The 18,509-nt window shown below is 42.6% G+C and overlaps 1 protein-coding gene across 7 annotated transcripts in view; it reads left to right on the top strand.

Annotated features, from left to right (window-relative positions):
- Positions 1-18,509, top strand: part of tmem94 (transmembrane protein 94) — a 127,849-nt gene that overhangs the window by 91,508 nt on the left and 17,832 nt on the right. For 5 of the 7 annotated variants that reach the window (XR_005946578.1, XM_041216789.1, XM_041216790.1 and 2 more), the window contains 7 exons: positions 776-914; positions 1,677-1,792; positions 2,581-2,680; positions 4,051-4,159; positions 7,349-7,535; positions 13,970-14,047; positions 14,858-14,943. Coding sequence is in view for 6 of the 7 variants with exons in the window: in XM_041216789.1 (XP_041072723.1) it covers positions 776-914; positions 1,677-1,792; positions 2,581-2,680; positions 4,051-4,159; positions 7,349-7,535; positions 13,970-14,047; positions 14,858-14,943 (815 nt within the window). In the remaining variant the exon portion in view is untranslated. The remainder of the gene's footprint in view (positions 1-775; positions 915-1,676; positions 1,793-2,580; positions 2,681-4,050; positions 4,160-7,348; positions 7,536-13,969; positions 14,048-14,857; positions 14,944-18,509) is intronic. The other 2 variants (XM_041216793.1, XM_041216794.1) reach the window with 2 other exon arrangements.

Here is an 18,509-nt window from a genome sequence, read left to right as displayed (position 1 = left end):
GCTGCTGTTAATCACAACTAGAGCATGCACTCGATTGTCAAAACATTTGCAACATTAATACCTGCTCCTCCAAGGCCACCATACCCTTCTTGGGGTGCTATGTTCAGAACTGAATGTCGTTCCCCAGATGGGGTCGACCCAGAGATCTCTACAGCTGTATCATAGTTTCCATCCCTTTGTTTTCAGCCCTCTTCAGCTTCCATTGGCCTTTTTAATTTTTTTTCCAGTATCTGTCTATTAACTTTTAATAATAGTTCACTCTGCAAGACTTGAGCACATAATCTAGGGTGACTTTCCAGTGCAGTACTGAGGAAGTGCTGCATTGATTACGGAGTTTTCCAGATAGGATGTTAAACTGAAGGCCTGTTTCCCTTCTCGGGAAAAATCCCATGGCAATGTTCAGAGAAAGCAGGAAATTCTCCTTGAATCTTATCCAAACATTGACATCTCAACCAGCACCACTAAAAGCAGCTCACCTGTCCCATGATTTCATATCTTGTTGTTGTGTGAAATTTGACTGCTGCAGTAAAACTGCAGTAACCATAAATGATTAACTGCAGTGTATTATGAGATGCCCTAAGGATTTTAAAAGCACTATGCACATGCATCTTCTTTTTTGATCTGAAGATAGTGTTAGAGTTTTGTTTTTACTTGTCTGTGGGCAAGACAATCTTTTGACCTGACTTGTGACCAAATTTTAAACTGAGCTGCCTTTCGGAAAGTAAATTGATGCAACTGAACATTCACCTGCCAATAATCAAATCCTTTGGCCCAGGTATTTGCAGAGAAGATGGGTTTAGAGACGGGATGGAACTGCCACATCTCTCTGCTGCCGTACAGCGGAGGTCCTGGCTCCGAGATCCCACAGTCCAGCCCAAGCCACACGGGCTCACTGCGTGATGACCTTCATCAGGGTAGGGAACACTGCTCCTTTAATGTGTGTGTAACATTCGTATGTTCGTATGTGCGTATGTAACAAGTGTGATTCTTGCTCAACATTCAATGCCTGTGTTTCAGAAATTAAAGGTTTGAGGGGAGTCAAATCAATTCTTTATAATCTTAGATTAGTACTCAACCCTCTGTTCAGTCTCTTTCCATAGATATAATGGTCGTGGCAAATTCAAACAGGCTTTGTGACTTCATGAAATTTTTGAAGTTTAACAACTGTTTGTCTTAGATTGGCTATCAACCTTCATAGACTAACATTAGACTAAGTTTCAATAGCCTCTAATGTATCCTGTTGATCAACAGATTGGGTTTCATGGCTACCACTTTGAAATGGCATTTCATTTTTGTAGCGGGTAAGGGAGGCAGTAGAACCAGCTGTATAGAACATCTAGAATTGAAAGCTAGTCTCAGCAATGGTGACCATGAAACTATCATCGATTGTTGCAAAAACCAATCTGGTTCATTAACGCCCTTTAGGGAAGAAAACCTGGAATTCTTGCCTGGCCTGGTCTACATGTAACTCCAGACCCACTGTAGTTCAAGGGCAGTTAGGCACGGGCAACAAATGCTGGCCTTGACATTGACATACGTATCTCATGAAAGAATAAAAAAATGAGAACAGAAGAGATGTTAGCTGCATATATCTATCTTATCTCTTTATGCTGGTGTGGGTGAGTCAACTGTGTTGAATTCTTGCACCTTAGGCAGTGTTCTTTTTGAATATGTAGATTCGAAGGATGATGCAGAGGGAGCATTGCTAATGGAAGAAGAGCGACATTCGGACCTCATTAGCTTCCAACCAACAGACAGTGATGTGCCCAGCTTTCTGGAAGATCATAACAGGGTAAGATGCAGGTTCGTTGATGGAACTATGCTGCATAGCCACTGTATTTATGGATAATTCCTTTATGTAAATCATTACTTTAGATTTACACTGAAACAGTTCAATGTACCTTCATAGATGTAATGGTTGGAGCAAAGGCTTTGCAAGTTCATAAAATCACGCACAACTGTTGCAGTCTAACAACTATTTTATCAACAAATATTAGACTAAGTTCAGATAGCCTCTCATGTACTCTGATTGAGAGTGAGTCCAGCGAAACCACTTTGAAGCAATTTGCACAAGACAGTTTGAACAATAAGCAACTGCATTGGGCATTTATATGGCACCTTTAATGTAGTAAAAACAACCCAAGGTATGGTAGTGTTATTTAACAGTTTGACAGCGAGCCACATAGAAATATCAAGGCAGGTGACCGCAAGCTTGATCAAAGAATTAGATCTTAAGGAGACAGAACAAGAAATCATCTGCATGGATCCTGTTTTATTTTACAGCCTTTTTTTTTCCTGAGTTGAGCCATATTCTCATTTAAAGGGCTGACAGGTTACTTGCTCTCGGCCCTCTGCAGATGCTGTTGGCGATCTCGTCACTGTGTGGGAATGCACTTAATTGCTCTGTGGATGAAGACCTGCACTGTGGTTTGTCAGCAATGGGATCGCAGAGCTATCTAGTCTCCTTCACTCTGAACAATACCGTAGATAACATAAGTGCAGTCACCAATACTGCCTTTGTAATATGCATTTTAAAAAATTGCAATAATGTAAATGAGACACTTCCTTTCTTTTCCTTAGGCTAAACTGCCTCGAGGAATCCATCAGGTACGACCACATCTCCAGAACATCGATAATGTGCCTTTACTGGTCCCTCTGTTCACAGATTGCACTCAAGAAAGTAAGTGAGCATCCTATGCACAGCCTCAGAGTAAAGGGAAGACCTTTTAGAACAGAGATGAGGAAAAACTTCTTTAGCCAGAGTGTGGTGAATCTATGGAATTCATTGCCACAGAAGGCTGTGGAGGCCAGGTCATTGAGTGTATTTAAGACCGAGATAGATAGGTTCTTGATTGGTAAGGGGATCAAAGGTTACGGGGAGAAGGCGGGAGAATGGGGTTGAGAAACTTATCAGCCATGATTGAATGGCGGAGCAGACTTGATGGGCCAAATGACCTAATTTCTGCTCCTATGTCTTATGGTCTTATGGTCTATACCTGCACACTTTTAGACACAGTAGCAATGCAATGACGTATGACACTAAAGTTATGCTTCTAGGCAGCAGCTGGAAGATCCAGATTTAAGATAATTGGCAAAATATCTGGGTGGGCAAAGTAGAGGGAGGGGGCGAGAATAAAATCAGAATTCTTTTAGTACAATTGAGTTATAATGATCTGGAATAGGCTGTCTGAAAAGGTGGTGAAAGCAGATCCAATAGTAACTTTCAAAAGAAAATCGAATAAATACTAAGCAAGCATTTGCAAGGTTCTGGGAAAAGGGTGTGATGTTAATTGAATATTTCTTTCAAAGAGCTAGCACAAAGACGATGGGGCAAGTGGCTTCATCCTGTGCTGTCTGATTCTGTGTCTCAAAGTCCTGTGAGGACCCAGTAGCCCAGTCACAGAAATGAAGCAGGTTTGACTCAGCAATTGGTACTCTGGGAAATGCATAATAAAATTTTAAATTGCTTTTATACATTCCGCTGCTGACTTTGGCAGCTGCATCCTCAAGCCATGTGTCCAGTTGTGTTCTTGCTTTCATCAATTCGAGAAATTTCAACGTGTGTTATTTAAACAACTTGTTTTTCTGAATTTGAAGACTGGAAGCTTTGCAAAGTTCAGTTCATTGACATCGTAGGGGCCTGGCCCAGAGATGGCATTACACACAGATTAAGGCATCCCCATGATGTTTCACAAAAGTCATCTGGCCTCATACCTTTCACCCTGTAGCTTTCTTCATAAACTTCTTGATCTTGTTGAATATCTTGGGTGAAGGGCCAAAGCCTTTACAGCTCTGTACAAACTTGTACAGAGGAGGAAATTGGAAAGCAGTGATTGGATTGTCCCAAGCTTTAGAAGCTTGGAATTTTTTGGAAGAGGAACGATTGGGGTCAGCTGAGGAGTTCTATGGTTTGGACATCCTGGGAAAGAATGTGCTGGTGGAAGAGAGAGTGCAAAAGGCTTGATTACAGTGAGGTTAGAGGGTATTCATTTTTGTGTAATTCCCTGGCAGTGTGTTTCTTTTACCAGTGGACTGCTCTTTCTTTTCCAGCAATGTGTGAAATGATGAAGATCATGCAGGAGTATGGGGAGGTGATCTGCTGCCTGGGCAGCTCTGCCAACTTCAGAAATAACTGCCTTTTCCTGCAGAGTGACATTGGGTGAGGATCCTGTTCTCCACATGTTTGACACAGTTTATTTGTATAACAATCAGTGGCTACACAGATTTGAGTACAGAAGACTGGCTGGATCATCCAGTCGTAGGCACAGCAGGAATCTGAGCATTTAGTAATCCAGAATTTAATAGGCAACTCTGCATCCACTGTGTTCAAGGACAAAGGGTGTTGATGCTGTGCACTCGAGCAAAATTCTTTCTCTCCTTTCTAGATGCTTTCCATAGAGAGCAAGGGTTGAAGGACTCAATTGGGGGAAGGATAGAGACGGCCACAAGGAGCTTTTTTTCTACTGAGTATCTTCAGAATCTGTTCTGAGGGGCAAAGTTTGGTTTAATAAAGGACAGAATTTACTTGACTAGCTGTCCTCTCAACCAAAAGGAAAGGGTAATCATTAGGTGCTTGGTTTCATCTTTGTAACTGACAGATTTGCTTTGCATATTTCTACCCTTATGGCTTAGCAGTAAAGACTGCAGCTTGAGCTACTTGGCCAAGGGAAGGTCCAAAATTCCAATCCCCAGTCTGTTAGCCAGTTTCAGTCAGGGAGGTGTCGATCTGGTGGCAGAGCTCCTGGTTTGGGGGATAGAAGGTCAGCCAGGAAGCCCTGGAAAATTAGAAGGCTCAGATACAGATGGTTTCGGATGTGGTGGCTATAGACAAAAACAACAGCCAATTTCTCTTTGGCACAGCCAACATTGGAGGTGATTGACCAGTTTATCTGTTCCAGTGAAAGATTGGTCAGGACACTGCAATAAAAATCCTAGGGAATCTTTTATATCCACTCAAGTTGCAGACATCTTTGATCAGCAGTTCATCAAAAATTCAGCATCTCCAATGGTGCAACACTCCTTTAGGACTGCACTGAAGTGACAACCTAGATTATATGACTTTAGTTGAAATTTGATCCCAAAACCTTGACTGAGGCTAGAGTGCTATGAACAGAGCTGACACTGAGCATGAATGAACTTAGTGAACTGTCTCATCAGGGCCAGCTATTTCTGGATTGCTAAGTTATTGTTTTTCCACACAGTGATTATTACAGTGTGCACCTTCAAAAATAAAGCATGGATTGTATCAAAAAAAGCAGACCAAACCATGTGATGTTTCTAAAGCGTAATGCAGGTACAGTACCTCAAATCTGGTTGTCTGAAAATTGGACACTTTTTTATTCAGGCCATACAAGAATACCCCATGGAGACAAATGCATAATTAAAAGTTTAATAATTTAAGCATTCAGCCCCCAAAAGATTTGTAGTATTCTGCTAGTTTTGATTAGTCAATTAACTACAAGTCTACAGTAGAAGGCAAAATTCCAAATGTGCCCCCTGACCAGTAGAATGAAAAATTAAATGAACCTTTCTATGCAGCATCACGCACCTGTCGTTTCCTGTGCTCCATGGTCAGAGTGACCCTTGACCCCACCTGACCCAGCTCCGCACTGCCCAAACCTTAGTCATGGTGCCAGTTTCAACATTAGTGCCCCACTGCAGGTGAGTGAAAGTACTGTACAGTTTCCTCTGTTACTGACGGGTATGCAGCACCTATAAACACCCATGGAAACTATAACTTGACCTTTAGAATGAAAAGAAGCCACATAGTAAAGGGAAATAGCCTGGCCAAACAAAACTCATAAAGGAGGGATAAGCACAAAGGAGCAGACATGTTACAATATGCATGAGGTTGAGGGCAACCATCACCTTGCCTCCGAAAACCAGCAAGATCCAAAATCCTGCATGCACTCAGTCCCAAGGTTGCCAGTTTTGAGAAACTCTACCTGTGTTTCACTTGGGTTGGTAGAATTGTTTGAGAAAGTTGGGCAGTGATTAAATGAAGAGCAGGATGGAGTCAACATTGTAGATCAGACCAATTACACAGGCTCTGATCAAGATCATTAACTAGTTCATGGTGACTGAATAGTATAATCTTGAGGTTGCAGGAAAAGGCGCTTGGCAATGCAGTGGGAACTCGTAAAGCAAATAATGATGTACATACACAATGAAAAGCAAGAGATAATATTCTCATTTATTTTATTGGGCACATTGGTAATTCAGTTAATGTGTTGTTTTTAGTAAACTATTTGGATACAATCAGTCTAGCAACAAAAATGTATCAACTTAAAAAAAACTGGGAATCGAAACTAAAGGAAATCCTGGAAATACAGAGCAATCAGTCAGCATCTGTAAAGGACATAACATGATCAGGAATCTGAAATAAAACCTAAGTGCTGGAAAATCTCAGCATGTCTGCTAGCATCTATGGAGAGAGAAACAGTCAACGCTTCGAATCCAATATGACGCCTCTTCAGAACCGAAGAGAGGTAGACAAACGGAAATCCCATCAGAGAGAAGGGCAGAACTTCATGGTAGGCGGTCCTGGAAGAGAAATGGCAGCGAATTAAACACTAAAATGAAAGCAAAATAATGTGGATACTGGAAATCTGAAATCTGCTTGTTGCAGGCATGTATGCACAGAGTTGTAATTGAAATGAAGGGAAGTGTTTGTATGTGCTGATTGGATTAGGCTTTGTAGCTCTTTTCTGGTGTGTAAAGGATGAGCACTCGGACTGTTTAATGTGGAAGAATTCGGAAGTGAGAGGTGATGCACCCAGGAGGAAGGGAACAGACCTGTTGTGTAACATCGAGATAGCAGGACAGGGGGTGGTATACTTTCTGCTTTGGGTCTGTAAACTATTGAGCGTGCACTATAATGCATTAAGCTTTGCCAGTCTTAACTTCAATTGGTTGTGATGATACTTTGAGTTGAATTCCCCACACTTTCCATTCTTTGACTACTGAGAAACAAACATTTTCATGAGGCAGGGAGAAAGCAAACAAATCACAAAAATACCAATCACAGAAAAGGGAGTAAATAGATTGAATGATCTGCAAACTGCTTAATGGGAAACACCCAGCATAGTTGTGCATTCTGTCTTTTATAGTATTCCATACTTCAGGATAAGGCATTCTGTTTGGGGTAAGGGGAGAAATCTGGGGAGAAAGCTAAGGAGGGGCTTACTTGTCCCATAATGAGCAGTTTGGTCATCCTTATACTTGAAATAGGTGGTGCTTAGCTCCCATGTTACAGACACCACAAGAATAAATTTGACAGGCATTTTTTAATATATATGCATTAGTGTTCGTTGGTTTGTGATTCCCTAACAACAGTTTTTGTTAATAGTGTTGCACTGGATCCACTCTACCCGTCTCGATGTTCCTGGGAGACCTTTGGCTATGCTACCAGTGCCAATGTTTCATTTGATTCTGATGAACTTACACCTCTGCAGTTATCTGGCCTCTTGAATAGCCTGCCCTGTTCCATTTCCTTTCACCAGGAGAGCATCAGCATCATCAAACTCATTGAACAGGTGTGTGTGCACAGCAAAATAATCATCTGCAACTAGTCTGCTATCTGTCCCAACTTGTGCTGCAAAAAAAAAATGTGAAGCAACCTTTTGCCTGAGTTGAGGTGCTAAAATAGATAGACTGGACTGTCTAAAGAACTGAAGATAAGTAAATTACATTTCAGAATATATTTGTTTTGTAAAATATTGTCACCTTCATTCTATAGGGTTCCTTGTACCAACGGCAAAATGATCGTTTCCTGCACATCAGTTCATTTCTCCCAGCTCCATTGTATTTGGTGCTCATGGTCACTGGCTTTAAGTTCCCTCTGTTAAAGAGGGAGCCATATTTGTCATAAATTCAGTTATAAACTTAGCTTGTGTCCCCATGAGTATGTAAGATTGAAGGTAACCTGACTCAGGTGTTTAATATGTTAAAAAGAAGTGGATAGTGTCAATAGAGACAAACTCACCCTTCTGATGAGGAAAGTGGGGCGGTGGGGGAGAGAACTTAAAGTTAGGGCTAGGCCACTTAGGGATGATGTCAGGAAGCAGTACTCCACACGCACGGTATGAAAATCAGGAACTCTTTTCTCCCCTCCCCTCCCCCCCTTCCCCCCCCCCAACCCCACAAACCAAAAGACTATGGATGCTTGGGGACAGTTGGAGATTTAAGGACTGAGATTGATAAATTTTATTAGGTACGGATATTATAGGGTAGGGAATAGTCGGGAAGTGCAGCAGGATTTAATTAAATGGCGGAGGCATGCCCTAAGGGCTGAATGGCCTCCTGTTCCTTTTTGTAATTGAATTGACTGCTGCATTTGTTTATATAACTGTCAGTACACTACAAATGTAATTTATTGGCTGTGAAGCTCTTTGGGTTGTCCTTACTCTTTTTTTGCCTCGTTTTGAGGATGCATCTCAGTTTAAAAAAAATTAAGGAAAAATGAACTGAACAATTCTTGTCTAATTAACCCATTTGTGAAAGGAATGTGGCTGCTTCCATGCAAAGTGTTTTGGGCATTAGAAGCATTGTAACACTATATTCTCAGTAACAGATGGACATGGAAAGTGTAAGATGTCTGTCGCCAGATTGTGGCACTAATAATTGCTGCCTCAGATTCTCGAGATAACCTGACAAGGACAGAGCACTCTATGTAAACTGTATGAACCAGAAAAAGCGAGAATTAAACCAGCACTTCAAAGATATTTATAACTGAAGTTTTACAGCCTCGTTTGAAACAGAGAAACAGGCCTTTTAGCCCATCAGGTCAATGCTGGTGTTCATGCTCCTTTGGCCCGACTTCATCTAACCCCTTCAGTATAATCTCCTAATTCTTTCTCCCTTTTGTACTTATCTAGTTTCCTCTTAAAGCCATCCATACTATTTACCTCAACTACTCCTTGTGATAGCATGTTCCACATGTTTAGAATCAAATTAGAACCGAGTTACATTTTAAATTTAGTTTTTTTTTTTATCGATTCATGGATGTGGGCGTCGCTGGCATTTATTGCCTATCCCTAATTGCCTTCTTTTTGAGGGCATTTTTAAGAGTCACCCACATTTTTGTGCGTCAGACAGGTAAGGACAACAGATTTCCTTCCCTAAAGGGCATTAGTAACCAGATGAGTTTTTACACCAATTGGCAATGGTTTTATGGTCATATCATTATTACTTAATTATATCACTAGACTTTTAATTCCAGATTTTTATTGAATTCAAATCTCACCATCTGCAGCTGTAGGATTCGAACCTGAGTCCCCAGAACAATAGCCTGGGTCTCTAGAATACTGGTCCAGTGACAATACCACTATGCCACTGCATCCCCCAATACCTCAGGGTATTCTAACTGTCTGAAGCCTGGCTTCCCAGGCATCTCTTAAAAACTGGTATACAGAGTAGTCCTAATTCCCTCACCAAACATTCTTTGCATGCTGAGTGAATGATCCATCTCGGCCTTCTCCGGAGGTCCCCAGCATCACCGATGCCAATCTTCAGCCAATTCCATTCACTCGACGTGATATCAAGAAACGGCTGAAGGTACTGGATAGTGCAAAGGCTATGGGGCCTGACAATATCCCGGCAATAGTACTGTAGACATGCTCCAGAACTTGCTGCGCCCCTAGTCAAGCTGTTCCAATACAGCTACAACACTGGCATCTGCCTGGCTATGTGAAAAATTGCCCAAGTATGCTCTGTAAAAAGCAGGGTAAATCCAACCCGGCCAGTTACCACCCCATCAGTCTACTCTCGATCATCAGTAAAGTGATGGAAGGGGGTCATCAACATTGCTATCAAGCGGCACTTGCTTAGCAATAACCTGTTCACTGATGCCCAGTTTGGGTTCCGCCAGGGCCACTCAGCCCCTGATCTCATTACAGCCTTGGTTCAAACATGGACAAAAGAGCTGAAATCCTGAGGTGAGAGTGACTGACCTTGATATCAAGGCCTCATTTGACCAAGTGTGGCATCAAGCAGCCCTAGCAAAACTGGAGTCAATGGGAATTGGTGGGGGGGATCACTCTGCTGGTTGGAGGTGTATCTGGGCCAAAGCAAAATGGTTGCGATTGTTGGTCAGTATTCCCAGCTCCAGAACATCACTGCAGGAGTTCCTCAGGATAGTGTCCTAGGCCCAACCATCTTCAACTGCTGCTTCAATGACATTCCTTCAGTCATAGGGTCAGAAGTGGGGATGTTCGCTGCTGATTGCACAATGTTCACCATCTGTGGTGACTCAGATACTGAAGCAGCCCATGTGCAAATGCAGCAAGACCTGGACAATATCCAGGCTTTGGCTGACAAGTGGCAAGCAATATTCATGCCATACAAGTGCCAGGCAATGACCATCTCCAACAAAAGAGAATCCAACCATCGCCACTTGATGTTCAATGGGATTACCATCAATGAATCCCCCACTATCAACACCCTGGGGGTTATTATTGACCAGAAACTGAATTGGACTAGCCATAGAAATACTGTGGCTGCAAGAGCAAGTCAAAGGCTAGGAATCCTGCAATGAGTAACTCACCTCCTGACTCCCCAAAGCCTATGCATCATCTACAAGGCACAAGGCAGGAGTGTGATGGAATACCTCCCACTTGCCTGGATGAGTGCAGATCCTGCAACACTCGAAAAGCTTGACACCATCCAGGACAAAGCATCCTGCTTGACTGGCACCAGATCCACAAACATTCACTCCCTCCACCACCGATGCAGAGTAGCAGTAGTGTGTACCATCTACAAGATGCATTGCAAGAATTCACCAAGGCTCCTTAGACAGCACCTTCCAAATCCAAATCCAGACCACTACCATCTAGAAAGACCACGGCAGCAATTAGATGGGAACACCTAGAAGGTCCCCTCCAAGTCACTCACCATCCTGACTTTGAAATACATTGCTGTTCCTTTACTATAGCTATGTCAAAATCCTGGAATTCCCTTCCTAACAGCACTGTGGGTGTACCTAAACCACATGAAGTGCAGCGGTTCAAGAAGGCAGCTCACCACCACCACCTCAAGGACAACTAGGGATGTGCGATAAATGCTGGCCCAACCAGCGCAGCCCACATCCCATGAATGAATTGTAAAAAAAAAATTATAGAAGTATACCTCTGACAGAGCTGGTGCGATATTAAAGCTCCATTTCAGGAGCCTCCTTCCTTTTAAATTGTGTGAAGTAGGTGTATCACAAACATGGAATCAAGAGAAAAACTGAATTATCCACATTGGTAAATCAATCATCAAATAGGATCTCCACATGCCAATGCCTCCTGTTCCCCTGCTTGGGTGGTTTAATATTTGAATATTCTAGGGGTGGGGTTAGGGGACTATCTGGTTACTTACTGCACACCACTTCTAAACCAGCCAATGAAAGGTGGGGTGTCTCCCCCTATCAGAAGAACAGCACACCGTGTATCAAAAACAGAATTACCTGGGAAAACTCAGGTCTGGCAGCATCGGCGGAGAAGAAAAGAGTTGACGTTTCGAGTCCTCATGACCCTTCAGCAGAACCTTTTGCTGAAGGGTCATGAGGACTCGAAACGTCAACTCTTTTCTTCTCCGCCGATGCTGCCAGACCTGCTGAGTTTTTCCAGGTAATTCTGTTTCTGTTTTGGATTTCCAGCATCCGCAGTTTTTTGTTTTTAACACCATGTATCAATGCTGGTGCCCATGCTTGTTGTATACTGAACTTTATTTTGTTCTTTCATAAGATGTGAATATTGCTGGCTAGGACAGCATTTATTGCCCATCCCTAATTGCCCTTGAGAAGATGGTGGTAAGCCACCTTGAACCACTGCAGTCCATGTGGTTTAGGTACACCCATACTGCTTTTAGGAAGGGTGTTCCAGCATTTTGACCCACTGTGACAAAGAAGGAACAGGGATATACTTCCAAGTCAGGATGATGTGTGGTTTGGAGGGGAACTTGCTGATGGTGGTGTTCCCATGCATCAGCTGCCCTTGACCTTCAAGATGGTGGAGGTCGTGCATTTGGAAGGTGCTGTCAAAGGAGCCTTGCTGAGTTGCTGCAATGCATCATGTAGATGGTGCACACTGCTGCCACTGTATGTCGGTGGTGGAGGGAGTATGTATTGAAGATTGTGGATGGGGTGCCCATCAAGCGGCCTGCCCATCAAGCGGCCTGCTTGTTCCCCATGAGCAAGTTTGAAAAAGGTTGCACCTCTGCAGGGTGGAGGGAAGACTTCCATTTGAAGCATGAAGACGATCTTACAAAGATTGCTAATTTCTCTGGTCAATGGGCCCAACGCAGTGCAAAGGCAGCCATTACAGTGGCCATCCATCTCTGATATACTTGGACAGATATTCATTTCATGCTGCTGAAAGACCAAGCTGTGGGCGTGCATGCAGTCAGGGAGCAGCTCAGATAGAATCTCATATCAGCATAGCTCTATGGATAATGCTTGTAGAGGTTATTTATAAAAATTCAGCTTGAATAACAATTGTGGGTTTCCAGAGTTAATTTGGGCAATCTGTGTTGTTTTGTAGAATGTCAGAGTTGAAGGGAAGGCTGATGGAAATGTATTATTCAACCATTCACAACCAAGCCCAGTCCTGTCCTCTCCTGACTTCCACCATGGTGAACTTTGTAGCAAGTGCCCCTGAATGGCGACCAGGAGTAAGAATCTCGGTCTCCTCCCTAGTCGAAGTGTGCTGAGAATAATTGTTTGCACTCCGAATGGTGTGTCACCTAATTCAACACACTTCAGCCATCAGACCCATGGTCTCTTGTCTGTATGGTTCAGTACCACACCAACAGCCAAATTCATGTGCAAAGCAACATGGGCAGCCACACTAGTCATTTGTTTGAGTTTGTGTGCTGACTGCAGGCTGGTAAAATGTATACGCTGAGGCCTTAGGATCACATGATATAATCGATATGAGGCAAGAATACAATGCTGAGTTCTGAAGCTGTTACTTCGTCTAATGCATGACCCATTGATGAAGTGGTGCCATTTCTGGTGGTGATCTCACTGATGTTTGATAACAGGATCCTTGAACGGCAGCCGTGCTGTCTAAATGTACACAAGTGTTTTAGCTTATTAATGTTCTCAATGTTAAAGCTGTTTGTGAGAGATCCAGGGAGATGTTTCAATGAACCCGAATCGGGTTAGATTTTGTTAACACTTGACATCATCTAGTCACCGAGAGTATTTAACTGGCTTTGAGGTTACCTGCCATAAGTATACAGGGTCTTAGAAAAACATGGTAATTTAAGGTGGGTCATTAATCATAATTCTAGAACTGTAAGAAATAAATAGAAACACTTGCATTTATATAACGTCAGGATATCCCAAAAAGTTTCACAGCCAATAAATTATTTGTTTTCAAATGTAGCATTCAACCATGGAAGGCATCATTACTAAACCCAGCCCTGTCCTCCTGACCTCCAGAAAGGATCCTTGGATGACAATCGGGAGTAGAATTGGAGCTGAAAGTCACTGTTGTAATGACATAGCAAGGGACTGACCAGCTAATAGCCTGAACCTTCCAGCCAGCCGCGGAGTGGATGCGCTCGCCATTGACTGACTGCAATTTAAACTGCCTGCTTACATTTTACACTGGAGCCTTTGTACCTTCCAGAGTTGCTCCAGGGACCCAGTGAACGACAGAGCCATGAAGTCAAGAGGCAGTGGCATTGCAGTGAAGCCATGTCTTCTATTTTCATCATGGACTGTAAACATGCCCCGTAAGGTCTGTCTTCAGTAACTTGACTTGCAGAGTTTTTAAATGGAGCTGTCAACTTCAACACTGCACTGCCTCCCCACCGCAAACAATTCCTCCCGTTCCTCCCCTTGACGGTACTCACCCTTCCAACAATACTGACCCCCCCCGTCGCCCCTGGACAGGGCTGCCCCCATGCAAATGATGTATTTCCAAACAACAAACCTTTATTCCAGTTTAATTTAACTAGTGGCATTCCTGTTTTTTCACAGGCTCGGCACACAACATACGGAATCAGGAAATGCTTCCTCTTCCTGTTACAATGTCAGCTTACTCTAGTCTTCATTCAGGTGGGAAAATCAGTTCTTTTTTCCTCAACATTCACCTAAAATGGCTTCAGCCTCTACTTTAGCCTCTTATTGCTGCTTCCAAAATGTGAAGCACCCTATGCCTTTAAAAATTTGAGTACAAGGCTGGAAATTAAGGTAACTGGTGATCCAAAGACTCATCCTTTATATATTCATCGTTGTGGTGGAGTGTGCTGTATTTCATTTTTGAACACACTCACTTCCAGCCAGCTTTCCCTCAGACTCGCTTCAAGTCTGACTGTTCAAGAACCCCTATCTTGTACCTAACTCACGTAGCCATCTTTGACATGAGCCTTGACTGTTAAATGTTGATGAGATGTTCGACTCCAAGGGATTAACAACCAGCCCTCCCCAGATATCCATGTATGTGTATGTTCCAGCAAGAGTCACTCGGGTGTGGGAACCATGGTTTTTTTTAATATTGCCCTTAGCTTAGGACGTTCCCAGGGGTTACTCAAGTTGAATTTGGCTAACTTAGCACACAGCACAAGTTGTTGTGTATTAAGTAATCTTTTTGGTCTCCATTATTCAGTGCCACCATGCTTATCATTGAACCATTGAGAAGATTCCTGATCTAGTTATCCAGGAATACTGAGAGTAAAATTGAGGACCGGGATTGAAATTGTGGCATCTATTTGGGAACATAATGCTTTAACTGCGTGCCTAATATTGTCTGCTGGGTTATGTCACTGACATAATTGTGCACAGCATTTCGGTCACGTTTACTTACCAGTGCGGTGTTGGAGGACAAGGCGATCCCTTGTTAATACTGGGCTCTCTGTGTTTGAGCAGTTTCTGGCCTGTCTGGTTCAGCTGCCTCCACCACTCGGCACCACTGATGTTCTCTGGTTGTCCTGCTTCTGCTACCCTTTACTGAGGTAAGTGTGCAATCTGCCAGCAATCAAAACAAAACTGCAAGTTTTCACTGTAATTACAGATTAAGTGACTGCTCCTGATGGGGATAAACTGAGCAGGTTAATGTGATGAGAGATTAGAAATTCTGGTGAAAGAAAATTAAAAACTCTGTTCCAATCATAGAGTCAGGATGATACAGTACAGGCAAAGGCCATTTGGCCATTCTGCCTCTTTGTAGGAACGATCCAATTTGCCCCATCTTGCCCTGCCCCTGCTGTTTCCCCCGCAGGCCCACAAATATTTCCCCTTCCCAATTTTATGTAAAATGTTGTTATTGTTCCTGATGCCATAACCATTTTAGTGCATACTGGACTATCATAACTCACTACGTTAAAAACAATTCTCATGTCGCTGTCACTTTTTTCTGATCACCTTAAATCTGCCTTCTGACTGCTGACCCTCCTGCCACTGGAAACTGTCTCTCCTTATTTACTCTAGCAAAACCCTTCATGATTTTGAAAGCCTCCGTTAAATTTCAGCTGGAATTTCTCTGCTCAAAGAGCACGATCCCAGCGTCACCAGTATATCCATGTAACTGAAGTCCTGACCCTCTAATATTAGAGCGGAAAAGTTTAATTTCCAAGCTGTTAGCTTACAAACTCTGGTTCAGACTGCATGATTTGAGTTACAAGGTGCAATGCAAGTATTATATACACATATTAATTATGAATGTAGAAATAGAGGATATATCCTAGGCAGCACTTAAAACCCATTTTCCTGTTCTGAGCCTATATTAATTTGCATTTTTACTTTCAAATACTTAACACAATTTCCCGTTAAATGATATTATCGTCTTTAATTAATTTGTCTTGAGCCTGGAAGTCAGACTCCTTTTTGCACTTGCCTTGTGGGCCTGGAAGTTTGGAAAGGGCTGGTTTTAGCAAATGTGGCCTCACTGACAAATTCTGAATCAGAATACCAAACACTTTGCGAATATCAGTGACTTAATATAAGAGCATAAGAAGGAGGAGGAGGCCATTCAGCCCCTTGAGCCTCTTCCACCATTCAGTAAAACCATGGCTGGCCTTCAACCTCAACTGCAACTTCCTGCACTATTCCCATAGTTCTTAATTTTATTAGTACCCAAAAATTGATTGACCTCTGTCTTAAATATACTCAATAACTAGCATTCACAGCTCTCTGCAGGTACAGAATTCCAAAGATTCATAACCCGTCATATAAAAATTAACAAGAATATTGATTTGAAATTCTTTAAGTGACTCATAAAGGCAAAAGCATGCTGTTGCCTTATTTCCTTTCACTGTTTTCCCAGAATTTATTGCATTTCTCTATATTGAACTATGTCTACCACCCATCTGCTCACCCTGCATGAAGGAACACTTATTAACCATGGGATCTGGCAAGGCAGATACACTGGCCATTTAGTGCTACTAACTGGCCGAATTGATGCTGCAAGGGTATGGGAATCCCCATTTGATGGCGGGGACTTTCCCCCTCTGCCCTACAACAATTTTTGACTTTGCTCAAATTTCAATTGAAAATATGTTGATCCCCTTGGAGGTGTCCAGTGTGCAAGATTATGGTTAAACAAACAGAAGAATTTTTATCATACAAAAGCCAACAAAGCAATAAGTCAATACTTTCCATCTTATACTCTAACATACAGAATTAACATGAGGTAAACATGAATTAGGTCGAACACACCAAGACTGCACCTTAAATGGCAGACAAGCCAAGACTAGTCTCATGAAGTTCTCAGCAGATCACCCAGACCTCAGTGATCACCATGAGTCACCAAAATTCTTTAAAACTGTCTTCCTCTCAGAGGATTTCAACTTCCCTCTTTCGAGGACCTAGCTTCTGACTTTCCTCAACAACCATTCTAACTCAGACTGCCCCAATGACTGCTCGCTTCCCAGTTGCTCAATTTCTCCTGTGACTGCATCATACTGAATTCACAAGAATGCATCCCAGCATCTTATCACCAGCATGACCCCAACTCTCCGGCTTCCCTGAGTCCCAGCTCTCTGCTGCACTGAGCAACTGTTGCTCCCATGGAGCTAGCGACCTTAAGCTGCCTCATCAGCCCCTGACGGGCTTCACTGAGCCAGCCGCACATGAAGCTAACGACAGCACTTTGGCTACTGTCTCTTCCGTCCCTCACTAAATACTGTTCTGTGACAGGTTAATATCTCCCAAAAGGGTTAAGGTGCTCTGGATTTTTACCGGCCAGCAAGGCAGGGCAGCCTGTGCCCTGACAGATGTTAATGGTTTCTCGTCCCAACACTCACCAAAAACTCATCTTCGTTCCCATGTTATGATATTTTCTGATGCAAAAATTTGTCTTTTGTGGTTAATTTGTGTGTTCCAAATATTGTCAGCTTTTAAACAATCCATCATCATTTCACCTCTGCAAGAAAACCTCTCATTAATGTCAGGCCTGTAGAGAACTGATTAATGTTCAGTGTTTCAATAAATTGTGTCCATAATTCTATTCTGGGTGGGCTAACTTCTGGAACTGATGTTACTGACTGTGGACTGTAAGTCTGAAAGCTGTACGACGTAGAAGCTTCTCAAGGCCTGTGGCAGGACACTGGCAGCAGGATACCAGATGGCATCCTTCCATCTGAATTACAGAACAACCCAAAACTAAATCTGGCTGTTGGCCTACAGAAAAATTCTGCAAATATCTCTATCTATTGTGTTGTTGAACTACCTTCTAGCTATCGTCCAGCTCAAAGTATGTTTTTTGGCACTCTTGGCAGGACAGTAACTGGGGTGTTGTGTTTCCTCACGTGTCACAGCTTTGATACTTAATGTTCAGGACCGAAAGAAAGGCGCATCAAAAGATTTTCTAAATGGAGAGAAGCTAGCAACTCTGGAAGACCTGAGAGATTTAGGGGTTCCAGTACCGAAATCACTAAAACTAACTAAACAGAATTGAAAAATAATTCAACAAGTTAATGGACTGTTGGCCTTAAGGCCATAAGAAATAGGAGCAGGAGTAGGATGTGATCCGGAAACGTTAACTCTGTTTCTTTCTCCGTGGATGTTGCTAGACCTGAGTTTGCAGCATTTTCTGTCTTCATTTTGTACTGGGTGACGCTGGGGATAACTTCCTTGCACAAAGGTTATTGGAAATCTGGAGAATCTCCTCCAAAATGCTCTTGAGTTCAGTGGTTAATTGAAAATTTCAAAACTCAGAATGATAGAATGGTTTTTATTAAGTGGGGATGTTAAGGATCATGACCAAGGTGGATAAATGGAATTGAGATGCAGATAAGCCAGAGGATTTCAGTACAGGAGTAAAGAGGTCTAAGGATTTTAGTATAGAATTAAAGAAGCCTTGCTGCAATTGTATAGAGCTTTGTTGAGGCTGCACCTGGAGGACTCTGTACAGTTTTGGTCCCCTTACCTAAGGAAAGATGGAGGGAGTGTAGTGAACGTTCACCAGTCTGCTTCCTAGGATGGCAGATTGCCTTACAAAGAGACATTGAGGATACTGGGCCTATATTCTCTGGAGTTTAGAGGAATGAAAGGTGATCTCATTTAAGTGTACAGAATTCTT

Source organism: Carcharodon carcharias, chromosome 22 (genome assembly GCF_017639515.1).
Source record: "Carcharodon carcharias isolate sCarCar2 chromosome 22, sCarCar2.pri, whole genome shotgun sequence".
Taxonomy (NCBI): Eukaryota; Metazoa; Chordata; class Chondrichthyes; order Lamniformes; family Lamnidae; genus Carcharodon; species Carcharodon carcharias.
This window is presented reverse-complemented; position numbering and strand designations above follow the sequence as displayed.